The sequence below is a fragment of the Daldinia decipiens genome (assembly GCF_022478715.1).
Source record: "Daldinia decipiens strain CBS 113046 unplaced genomic scaffold F4813scaffold_9, whole genome shotgun sequence".
NCBI classification, from domain to species: domain Eukaryota; kingdom Fungi; phylum Ascomycota; class Sordariomycetes; order Xylariales; family Hypoxylaceae; genus Daldinia; species Daldinia decipiens.
Window position 1 is genome coordinate 716,786 of NW_026054552.1, and position 15,231 is coordinate 732,016.

General features: G+C 47.9%; 6 protein-coding genes across 6 annotated transcripts; 4 read left to right on the forward strand and 2 right to left on the reverse strand.

The window, feature by feature from the left end:
* Positions 1-2,573: 2,573 nt before the first annotated feature.
* F4813DRAFT_353456 (Smr domain protein) lies at positions 2,574-4,565 on the forward strand. Its single transcript, XM_049242647.1, has 5 exons — positions 2,574-2,870; positions 3,040-3,140; positions 3,375-3,625; positions 3,757-3,878; positions 3,962-4,565. Exons 1-5 carry the CDS (start codon positions 2,837-2,839, stop codon positions 4,150-4,152), a joined length of 699 nt encoding a protein of 232 aa, XP_049101566.1. The 5' UTR covers positions 2,574-2,836; the 3' UTR covers positions 4,153-4,565.
* A 301-nt stretch (positions 4,566-4,866) lies between these two features.
* Positions 4,867-6,467, reverse strand: F4813DRAFT_353459 (D123-domain-containing protein). Its single transcript, XM_049242648.1, has 2 exons — positions 6,196-6,467; positions 4,867-6,132 (listed from the first exon to the last, which is right to left on the reverse strand). Exons 1-2 carry the CDS (start codon positions 6,309-6,311, stop codon positions 5,010-5,012), a joined length of 1,239 nt encoding a protein of 412 aa, XP_049101567.1. The 5' UTR covers positions 6,312-6,467; the 3' UTR covers positions 4,867-5,009.
* Positions 6,468-6,649: 182 nt separating this feature from the next.
* F4813DRAFT_337751 (cwf21-domain-containing protein) lies at positions 6,650-7,458 on the forward strand. Its single transcript, XM_049241217.1, has 2 exons — positions 6,650-7,019; positions 7,087-7,458. The coding sequence occupies exons 1-2, from the start codon at positions 6,787-6,789 to the stop codon at positions 7,361-7,363; spliced, it is 510 nt and encodes a 169-aa protein (XP_049101568.1). The 5' UTR covers positions 6,650-6,786; the 3' UTR covers positions 7,364-7,458.
* Positions 7,316-9,131, reverse strand: F4813DRAFT_337755 (uncharacterized protein). The gene is made up of 3 exons (XM_049241218.1): positions 8,224-9,131; positions 7,939-8,169; positions 7,316-7,880 (listed from the first exon to the last, which is right to left on the reverse strand). Exons 1-3 carry the CDS (start codon positions 8,911-8,913, stop codon positions 7,602-7,604), a joined length of 1,200 nt encoding a protein of 399 aa, XP_049101569.1. The 5' UTR covers positions 8,914-9,131; the 3' UTR covers positions 7,316-7,601.
* A 97-nt stretch (positions 9,132-9,228) lies between these two features.
* Positions 9,229-12,852, forward strand: F4813DRAFT_353465 (uncharacterized protein). The gene is made up of 2 exons (XM_049242649.1): positions 9,229-10,017; positions 10,073-12,852. The coding sequence occupies exons 1-2, from the start codon at positions 9,867-9,869 to the stop codon at positions 12,478-12,480; spliced, it is 2,559 nt and encodes an 852-aa protein (XP_049101570.1). The 5' UTR covers positions 9,229-9,866; the 3' UTR covers positions 12,481-12,852.
* Positions 12,853-13,009: 157 nt separating this feature from the next.
* Positions 13,010-14,867, forward strand: F4813DRAFT_337806 (Nnf1-domain-containing protein). Its single transcript, XM_049241219.1, has 4 exons — positions 13,010-13,477; positions 13,610-13,737; positions 14,061-14,493; positions 14,569-14,867. The coding sequence occupies exons 1-3, from the start codon at positions 13,190-13,192 to the stop codon at positions 14,338-14,340; spliced, it is 696 nt and encodes a 231-aa protein (XP_049101571.1). The 5' UTR covers positions 13,010-13,189; the 3' UTR covers positions 14,341-14,493; positions 14,569-14,867.
* Positions 14,868-15,231: the final 364 nt, after the last annotated feature.

The following is a 15,231-nucleotide window of genomic DNA, read 5'->3' on the forward strand; positions in this document are numbered from 1 at the left end:
TGTTGTTTTCCTGTCTAGCGACAAACGAACAGACCAGAGCGGCATATATACTATCAACTAGCAACTATTACTGAATTACTGAATGGACAGATTGATTACAATGGCACACCAGGATGCTCTGGATGCTCCGGACCCCTGTTCAAACCTGACTGCAGGTCCATCCACCGCCACCCATTATCTGCAGGTCTGCCTAGGTCTGCCAGGCTTCGGAGCGAATAGATTGCCTCCATCTCGAATTACACATGCATCGACACATCCGTAGGACAATGTATTGTATGCAGCAACAATTCGCCTTACGTGAGCACTGGAACAAATGCATAACTGAGACAAGTTTTCGGCCTTTCTAATCGGCCTTGATATAAACTGACAAACTGCTAGGAGCTGCATTAGGTAGGTGTAGGCAATGCTTCTAGAAGTATACGAGATAGACGTCGAGCCGCTTCCCCAGGATCCTCATAAGCAAGCGGGTTGACTCCACCAGATCGTCGGTTTCGCGCAAAGAAAAAGATGTAAATAGCAACGTGCATATATGATCTGACATGTTATGTAGGACAAGCCCTGTCATCTTGACGGGTGATTCACCGGCTGAAACGTGATCAAGTATACGTAAGAGCTAACTAACTCGGAATAAATAGTTGCGTCTTTAGCATCTTTTACATGCAGTCAGTACTGTTTTATATTACCTAGGTATATTTCTTGATTTAAGTAACTTAACCTAGTAACTTGCCCTTTAAAGATCAGCTATGCAATGTACCTAATGTATGGAACCAACATGTTTAATCTGAACTAATCGAATCCAATGCTTGACCATCGCTTTATGTAATATTAATATTTTAAAAGACCCGCCTTAAACCATGCACAGAAGTGGCTACCTTAAGTACCTAATTAATAATTGACGAAAAACAATAACATTTAACATCAACTTTAACAACATCAATATTAATAGCTTTAAAACTAGAACAAGAATAAAATAACGCTTGAATAGACAGTCTCAGTAAGTAGGTATAGGTAAACATAGGTAGATAATAAGTAATATGAGCGTTATAATCTTATTAAAAACAACTTAAGATCACCTCCTCCACGATACTACATATAAAAGGGGCATTATTACGCTTAGGCCCCCTCTGAACAGTAGGGTCATTTTAAGTTTCAAAACGCATCACATCTTCTATTCAACCCTCTGAAACTTCTCAAACAACAATGATATATATTCAGTACTAATATATCTCGACCTGGTGATATGAACCATGCCGACCACGCGAGAAGTCGATCCATCTGATCAGATAGATAGGTAATAAGCCCCCTGACACCAGTCCACCTTCGTCCATGGTCCGTCCATGTTAGAAACTTTCCCAAGTTCGCATCAATGAGCTGAGTTATCACTTCTGTGCTAAGATGTACATGGATGATGTATCGGAATAATAGACAGTAACATTCGCACCATGGGAAGATTCACCCATCCACAACATATTTCCCCCCAAAAGAGGCTCGGTGTACCATGTAAGATGGTAGGCTAACAAGGTGTAATACCTACCTCTGATTTGTACATATATTGCACGAATGTCGTCCCAGCTTGTTCGGAACAATTTCCCCTATTCTTAAATAATCTTGGGTGAAGCCCGGACCAGCCATACCAACCCAGACCTACTCCATTGCCACGAGGTCGCCAGGTTACAATTTGCGCCATTAGGGCTAGATGACGCTATTCCGGCTCAGCGATTTTCTTCCTATTCAATTGGAATCTAGGCCAAGACGGAGATTTTGGCTTCATTTTCTTGTACAAGTTTATCCTTGCCAGAGAAGCACACAGCTTTGTTCTAGGTCAAGTTCAGCTCAGCTACTTAATATAAACAAAAACTCGCTCTGGTCCCAGGTGACTAGGTTAACGATATGAGACTTGAGCGAAATTCTACTATACGGATGGACATGAGCCATCTACATAGATCCACTCGGTATATTACCAGAATTTGCCTCAGCTGAACTTTACCTATGCGCAGCGCATGTGGAAGCATACTCCCGGTTTCAATACATCGTACAAGGCTGTTCTAATCCCCGAGGTTTGAGGAGGATCATGCCTGAATGCATGAACAAAGAAGCCTTCTGGAAGCCAACAGCATCGAAGCATCCGTCCTGCTTTAACCTTAAGGTTGTATTTCCCTATAAGCTGAGCCACCCCATACTGTCAGGGGCATGCAATCTGTGCCGGATTGATACATTACTATGTAGATACTTAACCTAGTACCGAAGCCTACAATCCTACAGCCATCCTGCAGGATGTTTAAACAGTATATTAAAGAAACGCCTCGTTGATTCAGCGACTTAACTCGGTGATAGCCCGTCTTATGCATGTAGTCCCCCCGAGTAAAGGAAGACTATAGGCCAACTCTCAAATACCAAGAGTTACCAAGCCATATACCTATTACATATGTAGTTTTATATAGGAGAGGCATGTACCTATGTAATTAGAAGCTGTTTCTTCTATGGCATCCATTTTTCCGAGATGCGCGAATCAGGTTTTAGGTAAATTTTTAGATGCGCGGCCACGTAAAACAAAAAGAAGTCAGCCTTTTCCCAGCCACCAACGGTAACGTAGCCGGCTTGGGAGCGGATGAGCTGCAGATCGCGTACGCCCTACTTTGCATTGCTAGCTCAATCAAGTTTTTGTTCGCAAAAAGTAAAATTACCTAGGTATTAATTATTATCCCTTTTTTCGACTTGAGGCTCAAGCGTTCGCTGTCGCCGATACGTGCAAGTGCCCAAGCTTAGACCGCCTATACACACTGAGCTTCTAATTGCACCCGTTCTCCCTCCCTCACCGCGATATACAATTAGCATAATGGCCATTCCCCTAACGCGATTAGGAGGCGGAGGTATGTATACATACATTGCATAGCTACTACCTAGTTACCTGAATATGTATACCACCATACTAGCAATTATATCCCCTCCCCTGTCTACCGTCCCAAGTGACGCAACACCCACGCCAGGTTTCTGTTTATCAATTCATAAGCTTACATACCATTGGCATTGCCGCTGCAGCCTTCAACCACAGTCCGAGCAATGATGCCGAAGCCGAATATGACCGGCTCCGAGACTTGGCGCGGGCGGAAGCCGCGAAACGGAACAGCTGTTTCGACCGGGTATGTACCTACATACGTTTTATATACATTCCTATATACATCCCTATATACATCCCTATATACAATCTTCATTCCTTACTTCTATACAATGTTCTTTCTTACCCACCCACACGCACGTCCACCCCCTCCTCCCTACCGTAGGTAGATATACATATAAGCATCCTACCTTCACCGAGATGACACCGAAGGATCCTACGTGCACCACGCTAACCGCCTACCACCCCAAATGCACAGGCGCACCAGGCATACGAGCGCGGCGACGGCGCCGAGGCCAAGGAGTTGAGTAACGAGGGCAAGCGGCACGCCGCCAAGATGGACGAGTATAACCGCCAGGCCAGCGAGTACATCTTCCGGGAGAACAACGCGACGGGCCGCGTCACCGACGACACCATCGACCTGCACGGCCAGTTCGTCGAGGAGGCCGAGGATATCCTCGAGCGCCGCATCCGCCATGCTCAGCAGCAGGGGCAGACGCATCTCCACGTGTACGTGTCGCCTTGTCTTTCCGCAAGCCCCCACTACCCCCTCTCCCTTCTCTCTTGGGGGAGAAAGGGGGAAAGGAGGCAGTACAAATATGTAGATGCCCCCTAGAACCCCAAGCTAAGAACCAGCACAGCATCGTGGGCAAGGGGAACCACAGCACCGACCACGTGCAGAAGCTCAAGCCCCGCGTGGAGCAGGTGTGCCGCGAGCTAGGGCTGCAGTACGCGACGGAGGACAACGCGGGCCGCATCTACGGTACGTAGCGCCCCGGTCTCCAATCCACGGTGCCGATATATGTACCTAGGGAGGTATGTAGGTACCTACTGACACCAAAACAGTCAACCTTCAAGGCGGCGAGGCCGTAATCCCACCGCTCCCCCAACAGCCGCCGGCCCAGCACGGCGAGCACGGCGGACGGCCGCAGCATCACCCCCAGCAGCAGGAGCAGGAGCAGGAGCAGCCCGACGCGCTAGAGCAGCTGCTGTCGAAGTTTGTGCGCAAGCTGGGCGACTGTTGTGTTGTCATGTGATGGGGCTTAGCAAGGCAAGCCAAGTTTTGCCTTGCGTTAAGAGCCCAGGATCAGGAATGAATGGCGCTGCGGGTGTTATGTCCCAGGCAGGTGATTCAGACACGGCTTGCCTTGACGTGAGAAGAGGGAGGAGGAGGATGCGGGTTTTGTGGATGGGTGGTGTTTTAAGGGTATCGATGCGCTTTATGAGGGTTCTTGAGGGCTGGTTTATGATTCTATGGAATACTCAAGTTGCTACCTGGTTATATTAACTAATAGATTCTTGAGATATTATGGATAAGATTCGGATGATGATTTTATTCGGCATTTCTCGAGTGCTCGTCGTATATATGGACATGAGATGCTGTTTATTAATCAATTTATGACAAGATCCTCCTTGTTTAATCAAAATAATCAAACCTGAGTACTATTAAGGTATCGTCTTTTTCTCCTTGAAAAGCCTTGTGGACGTTGTTAAAAGGGTTGGCTACCTATTCTTATGTTCTCCCATTAACTATACGTTTTGTATCGGATATTTTTGACAATTCTATGTCTTAGTACACCCCGAAAATATATTCTCACTTAATTTTAGCCTCACATTAATGATTCACATATTTAACACGTTTATTTAAGTTGTCGTTTATCAATTTTGATTTCCTACCTGGTCTTAAGTTCAAAGAGGCTGTAACGATGATTCAATATAAGAAAAGCGAGCTCTATGTTGTAGGTATCATCTCCCCATAGTCACTACTTCATACTAGCTAATCCTTGAAAATAAAAGATATCCAGTAGTAAGTGTTATTGAAAGCATATCACCAGAGACATCTCAACTATACAAGAGCACTCATACAAGATTTGTTATTATTACACTAGGCAACCTAACTTTTATCGTTCGTCTCCCAATTCGCTATATTCTCCCTGTACTCTGTCATCTCTCTCCACTTTCGCGCGAAATCCCGCATGCCGCCCTCTCCGGCCAAGCTCGCGTCTACGACATCCTTCGGCAGTTTGTGTGCCGAGTACTGCGGCGAGCTGAAATTGAATGCGGCGGGGTCCTCCTTCTCGATAAGTCGTAGCTCTGGTACGAAGTCGTCTTCGTTGTCATCCTCTGACGTCTCGTCCGTATCTTCCGCCTCTACCTCTTCTTCGGCCCCCCCGACTACTCCAAGCATTGGGCTAGGCACCTCCATATCTAATAACTCCTTCCAATCGAAGAGTAGGCTGTCTGTGTGTGGAGCCCAGGCGTTAATATCGATTAGTCGCGCCCTACTTAGTGGCTCATCCTCGCCTTCTGGGATGTACACATCAAACGTGAAGTTGCCGTCCGGAAACGTGTACCGTAGTTTGTGGTTGAACAACTGGCTGATCCGCCCAACGATGTCGGGTCGTAGCGACTTCAGGAACTCATAGAAGTGTAAGTCGCGCTGTGAGATGGCTATCAGGTTCCTATGCTTCACAAAACAGCGGAATTCCATGGCTGTGTGAGGATTGAAGTATGAACGTAGCACGAGCACTGGCTTGAAAGTTGGTGCATTGCCTGTAGAAGTATTGCCTGTGGATGTGCAGTCGTCAAAAGCGTGCTCCAAGTCGTAAGTGATAAAATTCGAACTCTTCAACAGTAAATATATGTCGTTAGGACTTGTACACTTGATAGTATTCTGGTGGGGTGATATCCAAGCCGCATCTTTGGGTGCGGTCCAGTTCAATTTCGGTGCTACCGCGCCGCCCAGTTCTGCGATCTTGTCTTTGATCACTTGATGCAACTCAGGAAACCTCTGATTCGGCGGCAATCTGGGTTCCTCGTCTTCATCCTCATCGCTGTCAGAGTCGGAGTCAACCTCCTCGACGGGTGGCCGGAAGCTCGAGGGTGCCGATTCCCATTCGTCGTCCTCTGGCTCAGCCCCATCATCGTCGGCGAGGATAATACCGTCCTCGCGGATATACTCTATAAATTCGGATGAGAGGGGTATGATACGCGATTTGATGCATGACATGCGATATCTACTGATTTGTAAGTTATGTATTCATCAACTAAGCTATAATTCAGTAATACCGTCTACTCACTTGGGAAACCAAGAATCATATGAACAGTTGATTATATGATCTCTTGTAATGGGTGGGAACTGCAACGTCGAGCCTGTAGTCCCCGAGGAAGAGTGTGCGGTAGTAGGTGCAGGCATAGTTTATGTTTTTGAAATAAAGTCCTTGATGGACAGAATTTTAGCAGGACAGTGATGTCAATTATAAATGAATAATTACCGACCTACCTAATGTACCTGAGTATTTATACCATGGATATCTTTAAGCTCATGGTTGGTTGGCAGTTGCTTTGCGACGACTCATAGAGGTACCTACATGTAGGTACTATGCATGTTAGACTCATACTTATGGCGGGGCACTCTATTGATGATTGTATACAGCGGGGCAAAATTGCGACCCTCAGGGTACATACATGTACATATTAGCTCTTACCTACCTACCTACCTACCTAACTTAGATCATAAATGAACCCCACCATTCTGTTTTCGCCACTCTTTACCGCCTTCCTTGCTTTAGTTCATTAAGCTACTTACGTAGGTACCTATGTACTCACCTTCAATTAACTACATCATCTCCATTTGTATCCATACTACGTTTTAACACGCCAGCGCAATCATGTCTGACAATGTTGGACTCTCGACGCCCCGAGGAAGCGGGACATCTGGATATGTCCAACGCAACCTAGCACACCTCAGGCCGCGCGATCGAGCAGCCCCGTACAACGCCAAAGACCTCGATAGCTTCAAGCATCGGCAACGTCAACCGGACAAGGAGATCCTAGAGCACGATCGTAAGCGCGAAGTCGAAGTGAAGGTCTTCGAATTGCGCGACCAGCTAGAAGACGAAGGGTATGTTTGATCAATTTCGCGTCCGGCTTGCCTTTAAGCTGTTTCCCGACTAATGCGGTATACGCAGAGTTGACGAGGATGAGATTGATAAACGCTGCGACGCCTTACGAAAAGAACTACAAGCAAAGATGAGCAAGGGTGATAGGGGCGCCGCGCCGAGGAAACCACTCAAGGCGCATCAAGTTCACGAACTGGCCGACGCGAAGATCAAGGAGAGCGAGCGGCTACGAAATGCGTTGAAGATAAGCAAGGACTACGAAGAGGGGAGCCACTGGAGGCGGCAAGAGGAAAGGCTAAGGAAAGCCGCGGAAAGGGACTCCTCTACCCAGAACAACAGAGATTAGAATATTTGGGCCTGGACAATTAGTGTTGCTCTACACTCCATTGGATTATGCAAAGGCGTTTGGGGCGGCCGAGCTTTATTAATAGGCCATTAATAGGCCTCGGGAGTTTATGATTTACAACCCTATGATTTCACGCTGGTTAAGGAATCGCTGTGCATATAATTCGTGAAAACAGGTCGAGAGAAGGTCATGTTTATTTTGTCATCGCTGTCTATTCTATTCCCACGGGTATCAAGGTTTAATTTGCCGCCAGAATTTCCGCCGCGTCGAAAGGAGGGGCGTGATCTTCCCTGCCTAGACTATTCCTTTGCCTTTCAGTACGCCGAGCCTTCTCCTCTGCTTCCATCCGCCTCTCATACTTGACGTATGTTGCGTATCGCAGGGTCCCTAGAGTTAACACCGCCATGAAAATTATACCCAAGACGGATCGACGAATCAGCACCCAGCGTAGCCCCTCAATGTCCGATCTGGAGTCGCTGTTGAGAGTCACGCTAATTTTCAGGTTGAGCTGCTGGATCTTTAGAAGGCGATGATTAGCAGGTGTACCAGTGAGTTCTAGATAGCGGAAGACATACCACGCTCTCCATCGTCCTCTGCTCTTCTCTCACATTCATCCGGCGGTCGTTGAACATGCCCTTAACATCATCCTTTAGTGTCATGAGATCCTGAGTCATCCGCTGGCTCAGGATATCAACTTCGTGTTGTAACTGGGTTCGCTGCTGACGTGTTGTTTCGTCGGCAGCCCTCTTGTTGTTATTTACCTCAGCACTGAGTTCCGAACATGCAGCGCGAAACAAATACGTCTCCTATACACATCTATTAGCAGCCAATGCGAGATCGAGTTAGAAACTTGCCCGTACATTGTCCACGTCGCTTTTGCTCACTAATCCAGCCTGAGCGACGTCTAGATTCTGAGCTAGTAGTCCTCTGATAGCCTTCATGACTGTAGTAGCTTGCGCCGTGCTATACCCACCTCCCTCCAACTGCTTCACAAGGGTGTAGGTGTCAAAATGGTGAACATAAGGAGAGGCTGATAGGTGGGGATGTTGATATGCTTCGGGCGGTGGCATATGTAATACTGCTTCCATCGGACCGCTTTCTTGCATCTTAGCCTCTGTTGCAGCTTGCTGAGGACTCGAAGACGAGGAGGCGGGGGCTGCAGACGCCTTTGGTGGAGGAGCCTCGGCATTGTCGGATTCTTTTGCTACTTTCTCCTCTGAAGTTTGAGGTTCTTGCGCTGCTTCCTTCCCCTTATTTGCATCATCTTTGCCAGACGGCTCCGCATTCGGGAAGCTCGATAGTTTTGCGGGATCTGCACCTGGCACCGGGAGGTTTACAACGTCGGGCGTAATAGGCAACGGCTCGATGGCTTTACCATGCCTCTCGAAGATAGCCTGTCTTGACGGAGTGGAAGATGAGAATGCTACCATGCGCGGGTTATTATTCGAAGACTTGCGACATCGGATCTTCGTTCCGTGAGCTGAAGACTCGCCGAAGCGGGCTGCCCGAAATAAATGCGGGTATAGGAACGGTAACCGAACGGTCGACATGGTTCCAGGCTATGGGTATATAGTTGAGAGGTAATTGTGCAAAAGAAACATATTGTCGGCGGGCTAAAGGAGGTTGAGGAGAACAACTGCAAGTGTCACAAATTAAGCTTGAATAAGAAAGGTCGGTTCCACGTGGAACCCGTTAAGCTGGTGATCTGGATTGGATCTCTTCGGGTACCTGATAATTCTCTAGTTGGGCCGAGCTGTGCGGGCAGGCGAGCTGGTATAGTGGGTCTACATAGGTAGGTAGGTACGGAATATATAACTGTGAAACGGTAAATTTCGAGCCCGTTGTTCCGTAGTGTACCTATGACGGCTAGTTGATCTATACGGGTAACCTACATGTATACAAAGTACACATGTGGTACCTACATACATGTAACTTGGTTACATGCCGTTACCAGATTCAATGACAGAGTGGAGACGAAGTTGGGATTGGGAAGGCAAGGAAGACAGGGGTTTCGCTCGTCACCCCGCAACCCGACGGTGAAAACAACGCAGGGCCAGCTGAAGGCCGGGAGCTTTCCCCAATTCCCTGCCAGCAAATAATTTACATAATTTACATAGTTATCTGCAGTGCCATGTCACTAAAGCCATCCAACCTCTCAAGATGTCTCTCGTGATTAGATAGTTTCCCTTCACAGAGAGCAACTTTTTTCCATTCTTTTTAAACCCAAATTTTCTTTTTGACTTGAAGTGCTTTTTCGGCCTGCGAGACAACGTATGAGAAGGATAAGACTAATTTAAGCTATTCATATACCGCTATAACTCACCGCTTTATACCCAAGTTCGAACATATCTGTCCCGACATTCTGGGTAGCTTTAACCATACATTCCGAAGTCGTTAAGAACTTGGCATTCCGCATTCCGCATTCCGCATTCCTACCGATTTTCCCTCGTGGTGTCTCTAGGTTCATTAACCGAACTGCTCGTCGACGAGCATTTCCGCGGCCATGGCGTCGGCCGATGCGCTATCGGCGCCCGGGTCGGCGACCTATGCGTCGGACACGATGGTGGTAGGAGATGGGACTTGGGACTTCACTAAGAATACCTTTCTGCTGCCGAACCTGGCCGGGCTAAACTTCGAAACTATGCGATTCAATGGTAAGCCGATACTCCTCACTATCGTAATATCTATCAAAATCTGAACTTCTACCAGGCATGGGCAATCGCTTTGCAACAGTAGAGCAATACCATCAATTGGTAACAGGCCACGGTATCCTCGCCGTTATAACGTTCCTCTTCGTCGTACCGGCTGCGGTTATGTACGCGCGATTTAGGCCATATGGCTCTCTCATTCGGCTACACGCATATTTAAATATTCTTGCTGTCGGTCTCAGTACGGTCGTATTCGTGCTCGGGTGGTTTGCCGTGGGCCCAAGTCGAAGCTTAACGAACCCCCATCATGGAATTGGACTTGCCATATATGTCATGATTCTAGTTCAAATCATCGGGGGCCGCATAGTGAAGAATATTCGAAGAAAGTCGTTTAGACTCATGCTTCATCGCTGGCTAGGTCGAGCGATTGCAATTTTGGGAATCGTTCAAGTTCCCCTTGGACTTACGCTTTATGGGTCTCCCTTGTTTACCTTCGTTTTATATGCCGTGTGGATGGCATTCCTGTTCTTGACATACTTCATCCTTAGTTGGCGGCACGAAAGCAACCGCGATCGGGATGACCTAATGATTCACGGTGGGCGTTCTGAAGGTGGGTTTACGGAATCGGAACGCAAGTCTGGACGAGGAGTGGGATTGTTGGGTCCACTAGCAGCAGGAGCTGGCCTTTGGGCACTTTTGCGAGGGAGAAAGAATCGCGAAATAGATGAAGAACGAAGTACCAGCATATCGCAGCCACGAAGTCGCCAACCTGAGGTGATCCCATCTCAGAGAGGCTCTGCGAGCTACTTCGAGGATGAAAAGGTATCTAATAGGTCCGATCGCCGTGAAGGAGGTATATCGAATTGGTTGATTGGCTTAGCTGGGCTTCTTGGGGCCGGCGCGCTAGTTAAAGGTTCCCGAGACAAAAGAGAAAAGCGAAGATACGGCGACGAAGAATACTCCGCGGTCGCGACCGACACGCCCAGTCGATTTAGCCGTCCAAGCCGGGTCCGGAAGAGTGCTACTGACGGGTATACCGAGAGTGAATTTAGCGAGGATCGGACAGAGCTTCACGTCCGCCCAAGACCGCACACGCCACTACTCCCGGGCCCTGGCCATCCTGCTGCTACTACGGTTCTAAGTGGTGGTACCGAGCCTATGACACCACGCGCATCCCATCCTCGACCACCGATTACAGAGAGCAGTTACATTTCAGACTATTCGTCATACGTTAGTCCGTCAAGGCGAGCTATCGATGACGAGGAGAGTAAAGCAGGGAAAGGCATTCTTGCTGCCATCGGATTAGGTTGGTTGGCCAAGAAGATGAGAGGAGATGGTCAAACGGATGAGGAACGACGCAAAATGGAGGACGAGAGACGGGACGGGCATCGCGGGTCAAAATACACAGGCGATGGATACAGTACGCCAACAAAATCAACACGACGCCGGGTACCACCTACAGCTCCAACCGCCACAACCTTGACATACGATACAGAATCGTCAATGCTTGAAGATCGTCCTCCGGGAACGAGTGTTAGCGGTCCACCAATGCCACCCTTCGGTGCGCGAGGTGGTCCACCTCCAGTACCAGTACCAGTGCCAATGCCAATGCCAATGCCAGTTTCTGTTCCCGGCTCCCATTCGAATTCACACTCGCACTCGCACTCGCACTCACATTCACACTCCCGGTCAAGATCGAGATCTAAGAGTGTTATTACCGATCCGATTTCGATGCCGTCAATGCCACCAGACCCTCACGGAGTTCTTCACCCTCTACATCCAGGATCAGGCACTGATTCCTACTCATCTGCCGGAAATGGGACACATATACGAGATGAATCCCGTCGTCGTAGAGACGCCGAAGAAGCTGCTATGGCGGCTGCTGCTAGCGCTGCGGGTCTCGCCGCAGAGGAAGAAGATCGTCATCGAAGGGATCGTAGCCAAGTTTCCAGTCAACCAGTTAGCGTGAAGGTGAAATATCACGATGATAGGGATAGGAACATCACATTACGACGCATTACACAAGAAGAAGCGGCGGCGCAAAACCGACGCAGCCATAGGGGCAGATCAGATTCCATTAGTACTTTCTCAGAGAGCGAAGCACCTCCCAGCCGTCAACGATACCGACGCGATTCTAGCTCGCACAGGACTGCAGAAGAAGTTGCAGCGGAGGGATTGGTTTCCGAATCAATGTCGCCACCAACGCCTGTTTTTGCTGGAGGAAGACGAGCAGGAAAAGATTCAGCCTATTACTCTGGCCAGCCAGGTCCTTCTGGTGGACCGCCCCCAACTGCACCGACCGTTTCCAGTTTAGAGACTCCGGCGGCAAGTCGTGCGACATGGAGTGCGATAACCCCTTCTCCAGCAGGCCCATCAGGCTCAATAGCTCCATCAGCTGCCGATCGAAGGCGAAGAAGACGCCAAGAGCGAAGAGACCAAAGACCTACGGATACTGTCGAATTTGACTAGCATCCTGACGATTCTTTATTATCTCTTACACTCATTGTTCGGAGTTTCGGCGTCTACTTTGATGATTCAACTGGTCCATGAAGATGCATGTATTTCAAGGGGCAGAATATAATGGCAGGTTTCTGCCCTCGAAAGATAATGACGTTTAGAGAGAATTAGGGCTCATGATAGTGTGGGTAATGTTTTGCATGATATCCCACGATATCCGATCCATTGTTTTCATTTTATATGTTAGTGTACTGTACTGTAGTGGATGAACCTTACAGAATGGCAATATGGATGACCCCGAATAGAATGAAATGGACTTTTATCATTTGTAATTTTTTAACGTGCAAATTTGGGATTAAATTTAGAGGTAAAGGTTGACGATGCTGCTGCTGTGAGCAATTCATAAGAATCCAAATGTAAAACGTACCTAGGTACCTAACTAACCTAGTCCGATACACGATACACGTGCGGTCGCGACGTATCGATAAGCTACCGCAACCCAAAATCGCGGTTCACAGATGGAATAGCGCGTATCTAATCAGTACTATCAAACTAATCATCATCATATTTAATTATTTTCATGTGATCCAATCCCCATCCTCTATACCTTATTAGGTACATAAGGACTAAGTCCTATACCATTGCACGCCAACGTATCATTCTATAGGGCAACTAGTAGACAAATTGTCTTTCCAACTCTGACTGAGCTACAACCACCGTAATGGCAACAGTAGCAAGCGGACAAGAAACTGCAGCAGCTGCAGCAGCTGCAGCTTCTTCTCAGCAAGCGCCGGCATCCCCCCCGCTACCGGCGAGACACACGGCGCTGACACCGGGGCCGCGGGCGTCGCGGTTCCAACAGGTGCTGGACTCCAGCTTGTCGCACACGCTGTCCAAGATCAGCTGGGACAACTTTGCAGCCTGCTACCCGACCATCGCCGCGCAGGCGCCCGCCGTGCTGCGCGCCGTCCAGAAGCAGATGGTGGATCGCCTGGGTGCGCTGTGTAAGGTGAGTTCGCAGCGACTTGTTTGCCAACGCCGTAGCATTAGGGAGGGGGGAGGGGGGAGGGGGGAGGGGGGAGGGGTTGTATATTTATTGATTTATTTATTTATTTTAAATGCTGACCCCATCTGCGAACAGAAAGAATTCGATTCTGTGCTGCAGGCCCGCAACGTGGTGGCCAAGCTTAACGAGCTCGAGAGCCTGGTCAGCGAGGCCGAGCGCAGGAGGGATGACGCCGGCGTGGTTGGGTCGGAGGTGCCTGTTCCGTAAGTGGATATTCTACCCTTTTTTTTTTCCTTTGTTGCGTATATAAGTCGTAATTACATGTTGTTCTTTCACGTACGACCATAGGATCTGGAAAACTCGGGATCCCGTCCGCTCTCCCATCGATAAACCGGATACCGCCAGATTAGTAGTTGGGTCGGTGACGACCAGCGAATCCCTGGTGTTGTACGTTTTTTCTTTTTTGAACTTTTCCTTTTCGAACTTTTCCTTTTCGTCTTTCCACCAATTGTTATTATTCTTATTTTACTCTTTTATTCTTATTTTTATTACTTCTAATTGGTAAAGTATTAGCTAACTCGTAAAGACCGCATATGCTACCTCCGGACCAGATTCTGGCAGCACATCTAGCGCCGCATCTGGCGCAGCAACAATCGCAACTTAACGCAAAATTACAAACAGTACAAGCGCATAACGCAAAACTGTTCAGCGATATCCAAAAGCAGCGCGCCGAGATGCAGTCTCTCATAGCGCTCTTACAGAAGGTCTTCGAGGACATCGACGGTGCTAACAGCCAGATGGATGATGTTGTGGATGACCTTGCTAAGGAGACGAGGACGGTGGAAGCCGAGATGGCCGAGCCTTGAAAAGCGTTATTGTTCACCCGTAAATATTTTATTAATACTAGTTCGAGTCTACGAGATGCATAGGTATGGTGTTCAGGCGTATGAGGCAACTGGTTTATGCCAGGTCGAATTAACTACAATCTTGGGTCATTATACATAACCGCTATGCTTTATGTACGTACACAAGATATCATTTTGCAATCAGTAGCTATAAATTTAGCACATTTCTCATATTTACGGACTATTTAGTGGACCTGATATTACGATCTTGTTTTTCTTCATTGCATTTCTATCTTCCAATATGACGAAATGGATGCGGTTAGACGCGTATACGCGCTCGAGGGACAAAGCAGGGCAACTGACGGCGGGAAAAGAGAGTGGGCATGGGTGTCGAAGCTACACGTATCTATCTAGCTGATCTAGATCTTACAATCCAACAGCCTCCTTCGAGATTATCCGCCTATCACGGCTCAGGAGGCTACCCGTTGGTTTGGCCATCGTGGAACAGCGTTTCAAATTGAACAGATCTATACGAATATTGAGATCACATAGCTCTTTATTGACAGCTATTTATCTTCTCAAAACTATAATAACGTAACTTGTCTTAGCAGAAACTTCTTAGCTTATAGATACATATTTGGCACCGACATACACCGACATATAACAGGTATGAAGGCCGCAAGATCAAGACCGCCATTGACACCAGTCGTCCAGTCATAGCATTACACTAGGTAGTACACAATATTTTCAAGAAGAAAAAAGGTCTTTTCACTTTACCCCTATTGTACAACTGCACAAATATGGCCCCTTGAATTTCCCAATATCACCCATTCACTCCTCCCATGCAGATGAATGCCAACTTTTCCAGCCTTCCATCAATGTACAAACCCCCTCTCCAAGCAGAAGAGGGGA

Excerpts from the sequence above, each read along its gene's own strand:
- F4813DRAFT_353456 (XM_049242647.1), top strand. The coding sequence starts at position 2,837 with ATGGCCATTCCCCTAACGCGATTAGGAGGCGGAG. Across the intron at positions 2,871-3,039 it reads AACGCGATTAGGAGGCGGAG|CCTTCAACCACAGTCCGAGC; the intron begins GTATGTATACAT and ends TTGCCGCTGCAG. Across the intron at positions 3,879-3,961 it reads CAACGCGGGCCGCATCTACG|TCAACCTTCAAGGCGGCGAG; the intron begins GTACGTAGCGCC and ends ACACCAAAACAG.
- F4813DRAFT_337806 (XM_049241219.1), top strand. The coding sequence starts at position 13,190 with ATGGCAACAGTAGCAAGCGGACAAGAAACTGCAGCAGCTGCAGCAGCT. Across the intron at positions 13,478-13,609 it reads GCCTGGGTGCGCTGTGTAAG|AAAGAATTCGATTCTGTGCT; the intron begins GTGAGTTCGCAG and ends ATCTGCGAACAG. Across the intron at positions 13,738-14,060 it reads GGGTCGGAGGTGCCTGTTCC|ACCGCATATGCTACCTCCGG; the intron begins GTAAGTGGATAT and ends TAACTCGTAAAG.
- F4813DRAFT_337755 (XM_049241218.1), bottom strand. The coding sequence starts at position 8,913 with ATGTCGACCGTTCGGTTACCGTTCCTATACCCGCATTTATTTCGGGCA. Across the intron at positions 8,170-8,223 it reads GCAAAAGCGACGTGGACAAT|GAGACGTATTTGTTTCGCGC; the intron begins GTACGGGCAAGT and ends AGATGTGTATAG. Across the intron at positions 7,881-7,938 it reads AGAGGACGATGGAGAGCGTG|ATCCAGCAGCTCAACCTGAA; the intron begins GTATGTCTTCCG and ends CGCCTTCTAAAG.
- F4813DRAFT_337751 (XM_049241217.1), top strand. The coding sequence starts at position 6,787 with ATGTCTGACAATGTTGGACTCTCGACGCCCCGAGGAAGCGGGACATCT. Across the intron at positions 7,020-7,086 it reads GACCAGCTAGAAGACGAAGG|AGTTGACGAGGATGAGATTG; the intron begins GTATGTTTGATC and ends CGGTATACGCAG.
- F4813DRAFT_353459 (XM_049242648.1), bottom strand. The coding sequence starts at position 6,311 with ATGCCTGCACCTACTACCGCACACTCTTCCTCGGGGACTACAGGCTCG. Across the intron at positions 6,133-6,195 it reads TATGATTCTTGGTTTCCCAA|ATATCGCATGTCATGCATCA; the intron begins GTGAGTAGACGG and ends ACAAATCAGTAG.
- F4813DRAFT_353465 (XM_049242649.1), top strand. The coding sequence starts at position 9,867 with ATGGCGTCGGCCGATGCGCTATCGGCGCCCGGGTCGGCGACCTATGCG. Across the intron at positions 10,018-10,072 it reads CGAAACTATGCGATTCAATG|GCATGGGCAATCGCTTTGCA; the intron begins GTAAGCCGATAC and ends AACTTCTACCAG.